Source organism: Pristis pectinata, chromosome 18 (assembly GCF_009764475.1).
Source record: "Pristis pectinata isolate sPriPec2 chromosome 18, sPriPec2.1.pri, whole genome shotgun sequence".
Lineage (NCBI taxonomy): Eukaryota > Metazoa > Chordata > Chondrichthyes > Rhinopristiformes > Pristidae > Pristis > Pristis pectinata.
In genome coordinates, this window is record NC_067422.1 from 15017415 (window position 1) to 15034025 (window position 16611).

The following is a 16611-nucleotide window of genomic DNA, read 5'->3' on the forward strand; positions in this document are numbered from 1 at the left end:
TGTCCATTATTCCCATAGTTCTTTGAATTTATTCTGGATTTTACCATTGCCATGGCATTGAAATAGGCCTAATCGAAATCACATCATTTGTACCTGTGTCCAGAGTGTATAATGCTTTCTGGCTTTCTCTGCATTCTTTGGTTTTGTCAAACATACTTCTCCTTCAGTATCTCTTGGCAAACTAAAAATGGATCTCTTTTTTACCAGTGTAATACTACAAATCTTTAAGAACTATACGTACAGTTATTGCTTGATTTACAAAAGGGATATATTTCTGGATAAACTTTTGCTAGGTACAGTGTCATAAATTGAAATGGCTGGGTAAATTCTTTATGAATGTTTCAGAAAAAATGTTATTATCAATTTAAGAATAAATTCATTGATGACCAAGGGTCAGGGATGGGGGAGGATTCAAAACTGTAAGATGCAAATGAAACCATGCAACCATTTAGGATAGAGGTGAGGTTTAGTGAATGAATGAGGGCATGGGGAGGGGGGGGGGGCGGTGGGTTACCCTATTCCAGAAGGAAATTGGAGCTACAGGGTATGTCACATACAGTATATACCAGAGGGCCCAGGACGAATTAGATGCCTTCTGATTGCCCCCACAAGCCCATGTGGTGGTCAGTATTGGAGAGCATCTTTGAGAGAACCTTTATCACCTCAGAGTGCAGATTGATATGCCAGTGTGCAAAAATAAAATCTTAACTTCCAGGAGAATTAGTAGATTGACCATCACATCATTCTGCCACCTCTAGGGGTAGTAAAAGCACATCACCACTTCAGTGCATGCGGGTTAAAACCACTTGTGTTGGATGGTTATATTTAAGAGGAAGAATAACAGGTGAGATAACAACTTGTAAGTTTGGGGGCCATTATCTATATATTTGGTAGTTGCACTGCTTTTGGCAACTAGCGTGGAGTGGGAATGGAAAAGATCAACGTATACCCCAAAACTGAAAGGTGATACTGAAGAATGTGCCAGCAGGTATACCATAGTGCTGATCCAACAGGCTACCACTGGCATGTTTAAGATCCTACAGAGTAAACTTGAACTTCCCATGGGAAGAGAAATGCTACATGAAGAAACCAAATTCAGGAGAGGTAGAGGAACTTAAGATCAAATAGCCAATAATAAGGTGAATAGTGGACAGAACAACAGAATACCAAAAGAACTCTTGTTATGTTTCACTGACAACCGTAATGCATCTGATTGTGTGGAGCAGGCGGACTTCAGAGCTTAGTGAGTAGAAATGAGTGCATAGACCTCCTAATTCTTTTAAGAAAACTCTACACTGAGCATGAGAATATAGTGGAACAAAATGAGGGAAGATTCACTTTGGATTAGGGATGTTCCTTATCATACCATACTTGTTTGTACAGTGAGTATATCATGAGTATAAATCAAATACTGCAGATGCTGGACATCTGAAATAAAAAAGAAAGGGCAGTCTGCGGAGGGATGAATGAATCACTTTGTTGGTTGGATGATATGACAAATTACTCCTGCAATGTTTGGAGCTCATGTAAACAATATGCTATGTCTAAGAGTGCATTGCTAACCATGAGCATACTAACATATACAGGGAAGAAAGAGACATCTAAATACTGGTTTAGGTTGGGTTAAAGATGAAACACCAACACTGCTTGAGCCAAATGACCCACTTTGGATTCTAACTTCCATGTAATGCAATAAAGTGATGAATAAAGATGCAGCTTTTGGTAGCTGTGGGACACGGTATGTTTAAAGAAATTGCAATCCCATACAGAAGAGAAAATGTATGAGAAAAAGCCCAAAAAGTGTAAAATAAATCTGTGCATTTAATGTAACCCTTAAAAGTAAATCATATTTTGTGAATGCAAATCGCAGAGCCTCTGTAAAGAGGAAAAAAATACCATTTGTAAATGGAAACAAACACTATCGCTGGCATTTTTCTATATACTATTCATTAATGCATGGCAAGAAAAAGTGAATCTCAAACATGTGTTTTTACTGAACGAAAGTCCAAAATGCCAAAAGGATCTTTCTAAATACATGCCTTGCGTGATGGGGCTGTTGACTCATTGTTGTGTAAGTGGGTGAAAAATGCCAGATGTAGAAAAATCAAATGACAAAGAGACTGGAAATTTTTTTTTCATTCAGCTATATCGTTCCTTTCCAATTTTTTTTTCCAGGTGTAAGAACTGATTGGCCCAGATTTTAGCACTGCCTGGATTCTCCATTGCCCCACACTATTCTGGTTCAGCTATGGAAGGCCATGTTCGCTTACAAAAAGGACCTAATTGGTGAGGCTGTGCATGGTGCTGTGACCACATGCTCTGGAATTGCTGAGAAAACCTTAGTCATACGGCAAAGGCATTTCCCCAGCTTTGTCATCTGTTAAAACAGCCGAGCTTTTGCAAAGTTTGTGAATGTCCCTGGGTCTTCTTGATCTCCATATTTTTGAACAACTGCTTCGGGCAGAATAAGAATTAAAACTGAGATCTGTGGGCCTGAATTGCTCAGATGTACCTAGTAATGCCACCCATCACCCTTACTCGAACCATGTACTTAATAAAGCATTTTAAACTTGGTGAATATAATTGATAAAATGCCAAGGAAAGCAGGAATGCCCGTGCTATGCATGGAAATTGGCTATTGTGTAATGAGAGCCACAGGGCTTTTCTGGTGGGCAGAATATTGAGCAAACAGCAACTGTTGCACATAGTGAATAAATGCTGCCTAGGAAATGGAAAACAGATGTGGTTAAGCAAGTACACACATTTGCAAATGTGTCTTCTTGCTAAAGCACATCTCCAGTTTACCCACCTAGAAAATAGCAACACTATCACAGCAGCAGCTGTGATCCCTGAATGCAATGGACTAGGTTGGAAGAAGTGCAAGTGAATCACTGCTTCACATGGAAAGACTATTTGGTCCTTAGATGGTGGGAAAGGAAGAGGTAAAAGGACAAGTGTTGCAACTCCTGCGGTTGACAGGGAAAGTGCCGTAAAAAATCAGGTGGTTGGAGGGAATAGAAGAGCAGAAGAGTGGACCAGAAAGTCACAAAAGGAATTGTCTCTACAAAATGCTGAAAGGGGAGTAGAGGGGAAGACATGTCTGGTGGTGGAATCTCTTTGAAGGTGGCAGAAATTGCAGCGAATGATCTATTGAACGTGGAGGCTGGTGGGGTGGAAGGTGGGCACTGGGGAAACTCTATCCTTGTTGTGGCCCAAAGGAAAGGGGGTGAGAGCAGAGGTGCAGGAAATGGATGAGATGCAGTCAAAGGTTTTGTTAACAATGGTAGTTAGCACATACCTCTGATCTTGGTTGGATCTGAATTGTGAAGGAATGTGGGATGAGTCGGAGCCATCTCTGTTTCATTTACTCACCGCCCAGATTGTGTTGTTTACAGTTGACAGTTAAACCCATGGTCTGACATGCGAACTACAAGGATGTCAAGGGGCACGGGGAATGAGTCGGGAAGTCATAGAGTTGCAAAGCACAGAAACAGGCCCTCTGGCCCACCAGTGCCCATGCTGATAATCAAATACCCAGTCACACGAATTCCATTTACTAGCACTCAGTCCATAGCCTTCAATTCCTTGGCAATTCAAGGGTTCATCTAAATACTTCTTACATGTTGTGAGAGTAGCAGCTTCCACCAGCCACTCGGGCCGTGTGTTGCAATTACACTCTGGTCAAAAACACTTTTCCTCAGATCCCCTCTGAACCTCTTCCCCTTACCCTAACTTTATAGCCTCCAAATTTTGACCCTTATGGGGAAAGTTTCCTACTATCTATCCTGTCTACGTCCCTCATAATATTTTGTTCTTCAATCAGATGCCGCCCATCCCCCAACCTCAGCTCCAAGGAAAATAGTCCTGGCCTTTCCAGTCTCTCATCGGTGAAATGCTCCATCCTAGGCAACAGCCAGGTGAATCTCCTCTGCATCCCCTCCACTGCAATCACATCCTTCCGTTAGTGTTGTTCAGGTCAAGACTGGATTAGGCATGATATTATTAAAATGCTCAAACAGCTAATTGGCCCACTGATGCTCCTGTTTCTTATGCGATGTATTTTGCAGTCAGATAGCCAGCTGACATGTCATCTTTCCAAGTCTCCTCCAATGGCCTAGTGGCTTTTGTGTCATCAAGACTAGCAGGCGGTTGTGACAGGGTGGTGGTGGAGAGAGTGTGAGGCAAGGAGGAAGGCTTGGATGAGAATCTAGGCCATTAATACAAGTTTAAATTACAAAAGAAAGTATTGCAATACATAGGGTGATGAACAACTCTCACCGAAAGCAGCAAGACTTTAAACACTTGTTCTGAGGCTGCAAGGCTGCACCTTAGGTTTCTACCAGCTTGGAACACTGTCCTCTTATTTTATATCTTTGGTTTAATTTAAGGTGGGATCCTGCAATCCATTTACTCTCTCATTTACCCATTTGGATCTCCTCCCAGAAGCTTCTTTTCTGGGCTAAAATGTCCCAATTTCACTCCATCACCTGACTCCAGGGATCAGCTTCATGTCTTTCCTGTACACTGCTTTGCCTGTTTTCCAGTGCACTGTATTCAATGTAGACCCTGGCTACTGAACTAAGCCCAACTATTTGTGCCAGGTTCAGGAGCATATTCAGACAAAACATTCAGATTCAGGTTGAGCCCTGTCATGCTGGCTGGTTTGTTTAGTATTGCTGCATGTGTTCTCTGTTTTTGATCAATAGCAAAGTATGTGCAGAAAAGAAAGTCTTCTTTTGCCCACCATTTTGCAAATGCCTCCGGGTTGGGCAAAAAAATAAGTTCTTCGGGTCAGGTCAGGTTTTCATTTTATGCTCGACTGTCGGGCTAACCATGAAAATGTACATTTTGATTATGATTTCCCATACTATGGTGGTGTACTTCAATTTCCTATTGACCTTAGTGTTTGATGCCTGCATTGCTTGGACTGCTTAACACTGAGTCTAAAATCCAAAGACTTTTCAACCTCAACCTCAGTGCCATTTATAAAGGAAACATTATTGTCTATTTTTCCATCTTGTGTGTGATATTTTGTACCGATCCTCTTTAAATTTTATCTGCTATTGTTCAGCCATTCAAGTATTTTGTTTTTTTTAAGCTACTCCCTTTGACCTTTGAATTTTATATCATAGAATCATAGAGTTATACAGCATGGAAACAGGCCCTGCAGCCCAACTTGTCCATGCCGACCAATTTGCCTACCTGAACTAGTTTCATTTGCCTGTGTTTGACCCATATCGCTCTAAACCTTTCCTATCCATGTCCCTCTAAATGTCTTTTATATGTTGTAATTGTACCCACCTTCAGCTCAGCACCTTCAGCTCTGGCAGCTCATTCCATATACTCATCACCCTCTGTGTGAAAAACCTGCCCCTCAGGTCCTCTTTAAATATTTCCCCTCTTGCCTTAAACCTGTGCCCTCTAGTTTTAGACTCCCCTACCCTGGGAAAAAGACTGTGACATTCACCTTATCTATGCCCCTCATGATTTTAGAAGGTCTAGGAGGTCATAATTTCAACTGAAAATCAACCAAGTATTTGAGTCTTGGATCAAAGTAATTTGTACAATGTAGAAATAGTTTTGGTCACTCTGGACATTCTTCTCATCATTTTACCTCATCTTAATATTACCTCCTCTCCCCAGAATCTATTTATTTCTCATTGGCAAATTAAATTCATATCTGAACTTGGAATTTGAGTTTAACCAGCAATCTTTTGTATTTTATTACACCAGATGATTTTTAGAAATCTATATTTACAACATCTCAGATTTTACCTCAGTTGACTTGGGTTGTCACTTCCCGTGAATATTTTGAGTCAGTAATATTTCCTATTTTGCTCTGTTGTTCCCCAGAGAACCTTTAACCTCTTAACATAAGGGAAAAATCACCAAAACATTACAAAACATATTTGTTACTCAGGAAGATGAAAATGTGCTCCTACAGGAGCGTCAAGTGCAGTGGGGCTATTCTAGCATTCAACTAATCCATTAAAAATAACAGAAGACTTTCAGCATTGCTGGGTGGTATTTATGCTTACAATAGCTTCAAATGAGAAGCTTAATGGTTCTTCTGGAGAGTGATAGATACAATGCCATAGATTCTTCAGCTGCCTAATATTAGCCTTAAAACACTCTCCTACTTATTGATAACAATGGAAAAGCAGATCCTTCATCCGCAATTTAATTTTGACCTAACCCAGTTTGGAACAGGCAGTGAGAGTTTGCTACAGGTGATGGTTGTGGAAGCTGGAATTCGTCCGATGAGGCTGCAATTAAAATTTACCATGAGCTGATAAAAATAATTCAGCCTTTCTCAAGGACTTCATGGGCTGGAAGAATAAATATTGAGGGAGGAAATGCATCTTGACACAAGTGATGGAGTGACAGAACGCCTACTTTGTGATGACTGAATAGGTGCAATGACGGCTTCCTTTTTTGGCACTTCAGTGGAATACAGTGGAGAACAATAGAAGGGAAGTGACAGTCAGAATCAGTACTGTATCTTCAGGAGCTAGGTATATACGCAAAAGTGGTAAACGGTAAATGGTAATTAAATATTGGGTCACACACACCTTTCCCTTGATACTGACTCCATCCTTTTTCCTGTCAATTATCTAAAATTAAATCAGGATTTTTGCAACCTTGGTGATATATTTAACCCTGGGCTGAAATTTGGATTTCAAATCCTTGCCATCTCTAGGACTGCCTATTTCCATTTCCATGACATCGTGACTCCTGCCTTCAGTCAGCTCGTCTGCTGCTCAAATGTACATTCATGTGTTTGTTTCCTCCAAACTTGACTGTTCCAAAGTCATCTTAGGTAACTTTCCTCCTATTCTGCTTAAACATGAGGTCATCCAATACCCTACTGGCTGCGTTCTGAATTCCTCACCTATCATGCTGTTGCTTGCTGACTTATGCTAGCTCCTCAGGTTAGCAACAGTTTGAAAATCTCAAACCTGTTTTAAAATCCCCAAACAGTCACATCCCTCCGCACCTCAGCGATCTTGTCCAGCCCTACAACTTTCCAGGGTATCTGAACACCTCTACTGCATTCCTGCTTTGAATTGCTCCATGATTCGTGGCTGTGGCTTCAGAAACCAAAATCTGGAATTTTCTCCCTAAATTCTCCATCTGTCAATCCTCTTATAGCTCCCTCCTTTAAGCATACCCCTTAACCACATGCCCTTGGTGATCTGCTTTATTATCTTCTTCAGTGGCTTACTGTTGATCTGTTTTTGTTTGATATTGATGCTGTTAAAGGCCTGGAGAAGTTTGCTTTGTTAAAGGTGCTATATAAGTTGCTGCTGTTCACAGTAATATTTACCAAAAAGATTGCCAGAAGTTGTCTTCACAGAATATTCTGCAAGTGTCTTCCATATTTACTGCTGGTTATTGTCAAGCTCTTGTACAATCTTACAATCCACACATAAATGGCAATGTGTGGAACTAGCAGGTGAGGACCCTGCCAGAAATGTCTATTCAAAATTACCATTTTGTTACTAACATTATGTTTTTTTCACCTTAAATATCTCACTCTAAATTAGGTATGGCTGTAAATTGGGTTGCACCTATCTTCAGTGTGCCAACACATAGCTGCATACAGGTTTAGCCCCCTCGATAATATGTGAAATTTGTGATAAACAAAGGCACAACAGTGCTAATTTTACACATGGAAAGAAGTGCCACAACATAACCTGTCAGGCTCCCAATGGGATCAGCCTAAATTCAATGCAGACACAAGAGACTGCAGATTCTGGAATCTGGAGCAACAAACAATCTGCTGGTAGAAATCAGAAGGTCAAGCATCATCTGTGGGAGGAAGGGAATTGTTGACATTTCGGGTCGAAACCCTGCCTCAGCACTGAGGCAGGGTTTCAACTTGAAATGTCGACAGTGTCTTTCCTCCCACAGATGCTGCTCGACCTGCTGAGTTTCTCCAGCAGATTGTTTGTTGCTCTAAATTCAGCGCAGCTGCAGACACTGTGCTGTGTAGCAATCACAGGTGGTGTCAGCCTTTGAAGGCACACTCTCTGTGGCATCCAGGAACAGCAACACAGACTAGAGAAACAAAGGACTGCAGATGCAGAATCTAGATGAAAAACGCGATGATGCTGGAGGAACTCAGCAGGCCAGGCAGCATCCATGGAAAAAAGCAGGCGGTCAACGTTTTGGGTCAGAACCCCTCTTTGGGACTGAAGATAGGAAAAGGGGAAGCCCAATATATAGGAGGGAAAAGCAGAGCAGTGAATGGTGGACAAAAGAGGGGAGGTGGGGTGGGCACAAGGTGGTGATAGGTAGATGCAGGTAAGAGATATTGATAGGCAGGTGTGGGGGAGGAGGGGAGAGCAGATCCACCGGGGGATGGGTCAAAGGTAAGGAGAGAGAGAGAAAATAAGGCAGAAAAAAGAGATAGGCTAGGAAAGGGAAGAAGAGGAGCATGGTGGGGGGGGGGGGGGGTTTGTGCGGAAGGGAGGGTGGGGATTACTTAAAGTGGGAGAATTCAATGTTCGTGCCATTAGGCTGCAAGGTTCCAATATGAAAAATGAGGTGCTGTTCCTCTAGTTTGTGCTTGGAATTCTCCTGGCAGTGGAGGAGGCCGAGGACTGACATATCAGTAATAGTGTGGGAGGGGGAGTTGAAGTGACTGGCAACGGGGAGATGCAGATTGCGGTTATGGACAGAGTGCAGGTGTTCTGCGAAACAGTCACCTAGTCTGCGTTTGGTCTCACCAATGTAGAGGAGGCCACACTTGGAGCACCAAATGCAGTATTCAGGCTAAAACAGTGAGGGGTAGGTGGTAGGCCAACAGAGCAGCGACTCTCAAGTGAACAGCTTGATATTCTCATTGAGCAAACAGATTCCACTCATGAGCAGATCATTGCCCTCAGGAGAAATTTCATGACCTCACAAGACATGTCAAGGTGAGCCACAGACATTTAAAAATATTGGTCTCTCATCAGCCACTTACACAGGAACTTAAGCAAGTTATCATCACCTTGACCTCCATACAGACAGCAGTATAGGCCCAAAAGCATGGCTGAAGCTCTTCCTGTGGTATGTTACTGATCTCAGTTATTGAAAATGCAGTGTCTGGGAGTTAGACCTGAGGCTGGGTCTGGGGTGACAGGATGGCTGATGGATGTAGGCCCAGTTGTGTCTGTAACGTGGCTGGTGGGAGGGAATGGAGAAGGATTGGAGCTCTGCGCTTTGGCAGTCAGAAGGAAGGAGAGATATTTGGAGTCCTGTGCAGTGGGGGAAGACTAGAAGGATCAGAGCCCATGCTTTGACAGGCAGAGGGAAGAATAAAAAGATCAAAGCCCTGTGCTCTGGCAAGTTGGAAGGGGGAAGAGGGATCAGAGTCAGCCTGAGGATGTTGGTGAAGAGGGATTGGGGCGGCAAAGAAACAAATAATGGGAGTTGGTTGCAGATTGAGACCCCTCCATGGTTAATTTAGACTGTAGATACCTGCTCTGCAAAGGGTAGATGCCACTCTTTAGCCAACTAAAAAGCTAGAAGACAATGGGAAACAATCTCCACAACTGTTCCCAAATAAATGGCCCAGGAATTTCATGAACAAGCCTTGAGTTGGGATCTGCCCTGGTGTACGGATGGACTTACATGTACTGTCGAGTGTCTGACGCATTGAATATCCTTCAAGTCACATCCTTATACTAACAATTTCCTGTTGAGATTAAATTCTCATTGCGGCACATCAAGTGTTCAGGGGATGTGGAAGTACTTAGCTGCTTTGCTGCAGGAGATTTCTTGCTTATTTAACGCAACTCAAAATTGGACTTCCATAATTTAAAATAAAACTGACTTCCTGAAACACGAATTCTCACATCCAAACATCTTGGCAAAACTAAAAGACTTTGACTCTAAATATTATGTTAATACAGGATACTTTGACAGAGCAGGAAGTCAAAATGCTAGCTCTCAGATTTTCCATAGAGCTTGTTGAGCTGCAGCATGTGATCATATTTCACCCTGTTATGAAACCATCATCAGAGACTCAATTTCAATTAAAACAGGAACTCTACCACTTATTTTTTTCCCCATTTACAATATTGTTATGGCAACTAACATTACCAATTATGAAACTAAAGTAATGCACAGATCCTGTGAGATATGATCTTTAAATGGGGAAATTAATAAGAGCAATATAACTCAGCAAATATTCTAAACATTCATCCCAACTTTTCTACCTGCATAATTTAAAAGAAAGTAATTCACTTACGATAGAAAAAAATTAATATAAATCACAAGAAGAAAGATGATTATTTATGATGTAAATAAGCTCCCCTGCAACATAAACTACCACTTGAGATATTGTTACTGGACTACAGTCCAGAGATATAAGCCCAGATTCAACAATGGCAGTTAGAAAAGTTGAATGCAATTAAATTAAATAAATTCTGGAATGATAAAAAGTGAGAATCAGAAATGATGGCCATCAAGTTACCACATGAATGTACAAATTAGGAGTGGATTGTAGCCACTCAGACTCTTGCTGTTTACTAAGATCACAGCTCCACCCTACTGCAACCTCCGCTCTGCATTCCCATCTATGTGCAGTAACCTTTCACCCCCTTGCTTATCAACTATTTGTCTACCTCTGTTTTACAAGTATTCAGACTCTGCTTCTACTGCACCTTGACTGAATTCCAAAGACACACAAACTTCTGAGAGAAATTTCACCTTTATCTTAAATGGGCTGCCCCTTATTTTTAAGGTGACTCTACTTCTAGGTCACCCTCCTTTCGCACTTCTGACGAAAGGTGGCAGAACCGAAATGTTGACTATTTCTCTTTCCACAGACGCTGCTGACTTGCTGAGTTTTCCCAGCAATTTCTATTTTTGTTTCAGATTTTCATCATCTGCAGTTTCTTTGATTTTCATCGACCCCTAGTTCTAGACTTTCACATGATAGGAAACATCCTCTCTATTGTGCCAAGACTTCTCAGTATCATCTATGTTTCAGTCATTTCCCTCACACTTATAATTGGAGCACATACAAGCCTTGCCTGTCCAACCTTTCATCATACAACAACCCACCCATTCCGGGCGTTAGTCTAGTAAACCCTCTTTGAACTTCTTCCAATGCATTAACATCCTTCCTTAAATTAGAACAATACTGTACAGAGTGGTCTAGATTTGGTCTCACCAATGCCCCATATAACTGAGGTATAACCTCCCTACTTTGGTAGTCAATCCCCTTTGCAATGAGCAATAACATTCTGTTAGCTTTTCTAATTACTTGCTATACATGTGTAGTAGCCTTTTACAAATCATGCACTCATTCAGACCCCTTTACTTTTAAATCCCACCATTTAAATAACAAGCTTTTTAAATTTTTCCTGTCCAAATGGACAAATTCATTTTCAATTTTTTTTTACAACCTGGGAGGTCATTCTGCCCATCGAGACCATGTCAGCACTTGGAGCAATCCCTCCAGTCCCATTTGTCCACTTACTTCTTTTTAGCCTATTCTCTACCACTTGCTCATCAACCCCACCTTGTTCTACACCCACCCCTTCCAGAGGCAATACACAGGTGCCAGTCAACCTACTAACCAGTTCCTGAGGAAACACGCACCTGGGGAAACTTCATATTAATTATATTCCATCTGCCAGAACTCTTCCCATTCATTGAACCTATCTATATCCCTTTGTAGCCTCCTTATGTCCTCAGATGGCTGTAAAAACTCAACTGATTCATTAATGGCTTTCAGGAGGGAAATCTGTTGTTCTTACCTGGTCTGAGCTCCAAACCAATAGAATGTGGTTGACACTTAATTATACTTGATGAACCACTCAGATGAACAGCAATTAGGAACAAACAATAAATGTTGACATTATCAACAAAGTCCAGATGCTGTGAGCAAATAAAACAATAATATAAAGATATACAATTACAATGGTGTCTAACCTATTAACCTGTTACCAACCTCCTGATATGAAGATTTAGTTTGAATGGAGCACCATGAGGTTTGATCACCACTTCTTCTGATTTATATTCTACTCCCTTGACCAAATCATTCAAAATGTTATAACCATTCTGAATGCTGCTCTGTATTGGTTGGATATGTTGGGCATCAGCACTCCAGGATCTCTATCAAATTCATCCTTAGCTGCTACAATACCATTTATGGAATATGTATGTCAGCTTTTCATCACTGTGTAATTCTTGTCTTCACTAAGTTTACTATGTCAACTTTCATAATTTACAAAAGCCATTCTATTTTTGAGCAGCCTCTTTAGGTTCCATCACATCTTTCACTCTTGTATAATTTGCAAAATTGGCCATTTCCTACTTATTCATATTCAATAATTTTATTTAGTTACCTTTTCTCAAAGAAGGTATCTTACATGTAAATATTCTGAAGAAATAGTAATTCTGAGTATTTAGTGCTCCTGCATTTCAAGTGCACATGATTTCCCCTTCTCTGATTTCTATGGAAATATGGAAAGGATTTCCATTACCTTTTCTTTTATTACTATATTTTCCCTGGATCCATCTTTGTTACTCCAATCAACCTATTAATATATTTTACTATTCATTCTTCCTACAGGATTTGTAAAGTTCACATGTACTCTTGACTCACTTTTTAGACTAAGCCTGTTCATTCCATGAATGTAATTGATCTACATGTGGTCATGTTCAACCTTTAAAAATGTTCCATACATATTGTGCTGGGATGTCCTTGAACTTCCTCCTCTTATTTATTTTATTTAGTTGTTGCCTTCTGGTCCAATATATTTATTACTCCAAGACCATGTTAAACTTTATTATACTGGGGTTAGTATTTCCAGCATGCTGCAGATTCCATGGCACAAGCATTTCGTATTAATTTGATGAATACCAGATCAAAATGTGCATTGCCCCTTAATGCACTGAGTCAAGATTCAGTCATGCTATGAACTTAGTAACTGTCCACCTTCAGTAGAGAAATGTACAACAGAAAGCAGAAGCCCAAGGAATACCCAAAATCATAAAATAGAACAAAATAAAATCCTCACTGTAGGATACATCCAGTGGACGTAAATCCAATTTCTCCATCCACTCCCAATTCCCATCACATTGTTTCAAAAGCCCTGCTGCTTCCTTTCAGCAGCCTTGGCTTTCTGCTTGTTACTGGAGAGCACCCTTGACTGATGTAAGCCTAATGATTCCAATTGTATTTTGAGAGTCATGCCCTTCCAATGCAAATTATCTAAAACATTCTGGTTATCAAACTTTCATTGGCCACAATATATTTTTTTATTTAGAAAGTTATAATTAATTTAAATCTATCTGTTTACATATAAAGATATTTGTTACTTTAAGTACAGTACTCACCATAAGACCTCTTTATTTGCTATTTTTAACAGTTATTTTCTATGTTTTATTGAAACTTCCAGTCATTTCACCAACTGTCTGGTGAAAACAATAATTAAAATATGAAAAGGAAGTCAGGTTATGTTCTCACACCTACACACTATATGCTTTGGTTGGCAGCATAGAATTACATCTGGATCATGTGAATAATCAGCCAAGGAGGTGTTATCTGTGGAGATATCCTGGAGGATGTTGTTCAGCACTGTCTTCACCTGTAGGAACGCAGCATGGTACTCAGGATTAAGAGGATCCAGGGGTTTTTCTTCAGCTGTATCATTCAACAGATTGAAAATCAGAGGTGGGTCATGTTGCTGTTCTGGCCCCTTTCCACCCTTGCAAGCTTTGGCACCACCTAAAATGACAAGAAAACAATATGTTGTTACCATTCTTCAACAATTCTATGTCCCAGTTTTATGAGAATGAAACACCACATTCAAATGTAATCCAGCTAATATAATGTTGAAGGTGACTACAACCACAGTTCCAGTCCCAATGCTTTCTCATTGTACAAACGTGATGAATTTTTGTTTGTTTTTCATTGTAATGGTTTCAGAAGTGGAAAGTTACTACTGTGCAGGAAAATGTTGTCACATTGCTTTAATCTGTAGTGTGGTCCTTCTAGGCTAAGTAGAATGACACTGGCATTTGAGACTGCAAGACAAGGCGTGGCTTGCTTTCCCATGCTTTTAGCTGTCACATTTGACAATGGGACCTATGCTCCAGAACTAGGTCTGCCCCTAGCCAAGATGTTCCAGTACAGTTGCAGTGCTGACATCTAGCCAACAATGTGGAAATGAGTCCAAGTGTGTCCAGTTCACAAAACGCAGGACAAATCCAAATTGGGTATTTACCACCTAATTAGGTGACTCTTGGTCACTGGCAAAATAAGGAAGATGTTACTGACAGTGCTATCAAATGGCACATACTCACCAGTTTGGACCTTGCCAAACCAATCAGCTCCATACTTCATCACAGCCTTGGTTCAAACACAGCCCAAAGAGCTGAAGTCTCGAGTAAGTTAAGAGTGACTGTCCTTGACATTAACTGGGTATGGCATCAAGGCATCCAGGTAAAATTGGAGTCAAGCAAAAGGCACTCCATTAGTTAGAGTCATATCTTGCTCAAAGGAAGATGGTTATGGTGTTGGTGGTCAATCATCCCAGCCTTAAAATATCATTGTGGGAGTTCATCAGAGCCGTGTTTTAGGCCTAACCATCATCAGTTGCTTCATCAGTGAAATGGGGATGTTTGCTGATGTTTAAGTACATTCATAAATCCTCAGCAAAGGAAGCAGACCAGGGCTGCATGCAGGAAGACTCAGAACCAGTCTATGCCTGATACAACAAGACCCAGTCAACATTCAGGTATAGACTGATAAGTGGCAAGTAACAGTTGCTCCACAGAAGTGCCAAGCAATGATCATCTCCATAAGAGAGAGAGTCTAACCACCTATTGCATTACCATCCCAAAGTCCCCCACCATCAATATCCTGGGCCATAAACTCAACTGGACCAGCCATATCAATACAGGAGCAGATCAGAGGCTGGACATCCTGTGATGAGTACTAACCTACATGCCCAAGGCTTTTTCATCACCCATAAGCACAAGTCAGGAGCATAATTGAATGCTCTCCGCTTACCTGGATGAGTGCATTGCCAACAACTCTCAAGAAGCTTGGCATCAACCAGGACAAAGCAGTCCACTTGACCCCATCAACCACCCTAAACATTTATCCACTCCATTAGTGGCATACAGTGGCTACAATGTATACCATTTACAAAATGCCCTGCAGCTACTTTCCCAGATACTCCAAAAGCACCTCCCAAATCCATGACTTCTGTTGTGACACACAGAAACCGTAACTGGGAAATATAAAAGTCTTTATTCATACAGTAGATCTACTGGAGAGAGAGAGAGTCTAGCTCTCCTCACACAATGTTTTATAATTTATGAACAATAATAAAGACAACAATAAACGATTAACTACAGATTCAATGGCTATAATTACGTACTTAACTTTAACATTTGGAATGTAGGCAGGTGACTTTGCAGAATTGCATATTTACAATGGGAGCATGTCCCAACTAGCAGACTTCTTTGAATATTCAATACTAGTAGCTGGTCCAAAAGCTTCTCAGCACAAGCTCCAGACACCCAAAATATACCTCTTTTGTTAAAATGTTGAGGGATAGCTCCCTGAGTATAAAACTAGCCAGAAGATTAAGTGACAAAACAGATCCTGTCCCAAACTATGCATTAACTGGCAGGGATACGCCTTTAACATTGTGTTAATACAGGAGATGGCCCATAAAGCCTTCCCTGATCTCATCCTGAACCTTCCAATGACCACCAATTAACATGAACATTCAGTTATTGTCTTCCCCTTCATAGTTTCAATGGGACAGAATTAGAATGTCCCACACCCAATGATTGGTTTCAATAGCCTTCAGGTATCAGTTGTAGTTAAACTGTGAATGGGCTTTATTTCCTTGACTAGTTCTGCAGTCTTGTGTGTCCTCATTTTAATTAATATATGCTGTCCATAATTTCAGTACTCCAGAATAATCTCTAACAACTTCTACAACCAAGAAGGAAGGGACAGTATTTGCAAAGGAGGACCACTATTTCCAGGCTTTCATCCAAATTGCACACCTAACTGACTTGGAACTATATTGCTGGTCTTTCATTGTTGCTGGGCTTAAATCCTGGAATTTCCAACAACATTGTGGGAGTACTTTCATCGGAAGGGCTGTAGTAGTTCAAGGCGGCAATTCATCATCTCCTTCTCAAGGGCAGTTAGTTGATGGGCAATAAATTCTGGCCCTGCAAGCAATGCCCAAATCCTCCAAAAGTATATAGATTAAATGATGTGAAGCTTCTTGGATATCTGGATTAATAAAAGTCTATGAGTTTACTATATTGCATTGTGCCTTCGATTCATTGTCATGTCAGCATCATCAGAAACCTCAGTACCTGCAGCGAGTCCATATTGCATTGTGCCTTCGATTCATTGTCATGTCAGCATCATCAGAAACCTCAGTACCTGCAGCGAGTCCATAAGCACCCTTCCAGCTCCTGGTTACAGCTGTAACCTGTAGCTTTTTAAATCAGCATGACTTCACTTTGTGTTTAAAAATATAACAACTAAACAAAATATAACCCCAATCCTCTAAGGGGAAAGAATCAAAACCTCTGAAACATCACTGACATCATATGTGGGAAAGTTAAAAG

The 16611-nt window shown here is 40.8% G+C and overlaps 1 protein-coding gene across 19 annotated transcripts in view; it reads right to left on the reverse strand.

Moving 5' to 3' along the window:
* Positions 1-13156: 13156 nt before the first annotated feature.
* arsg (arylsulfatase G) overlaps positions 13157-16611 on the reverse strand; it is a 149571-nt gene continuing 146116 nt past the window's right edge. For 8 of the 19 annotated variants that reach the window (XM_052033234.1, XM_052033232.1, XM_052033235.1 and 5 more), the window contains one exon: positions 13162-13732. In XM_052033234.1, the coding sequence (XP_051889194.1) occupies positions 13455-13732 (278 nt within the window). In that variant the 3' untranslated portion in view covers positions 13162-13454. Of the gene's footprint in view, positions 13733-16611 lie in introns of all 19 variants that reach the window. The other 11 variants (XM_052033226.1, XM_052033227.1, XM_052033223.1 and 8 more) reach the window with 5 other exon arrangements.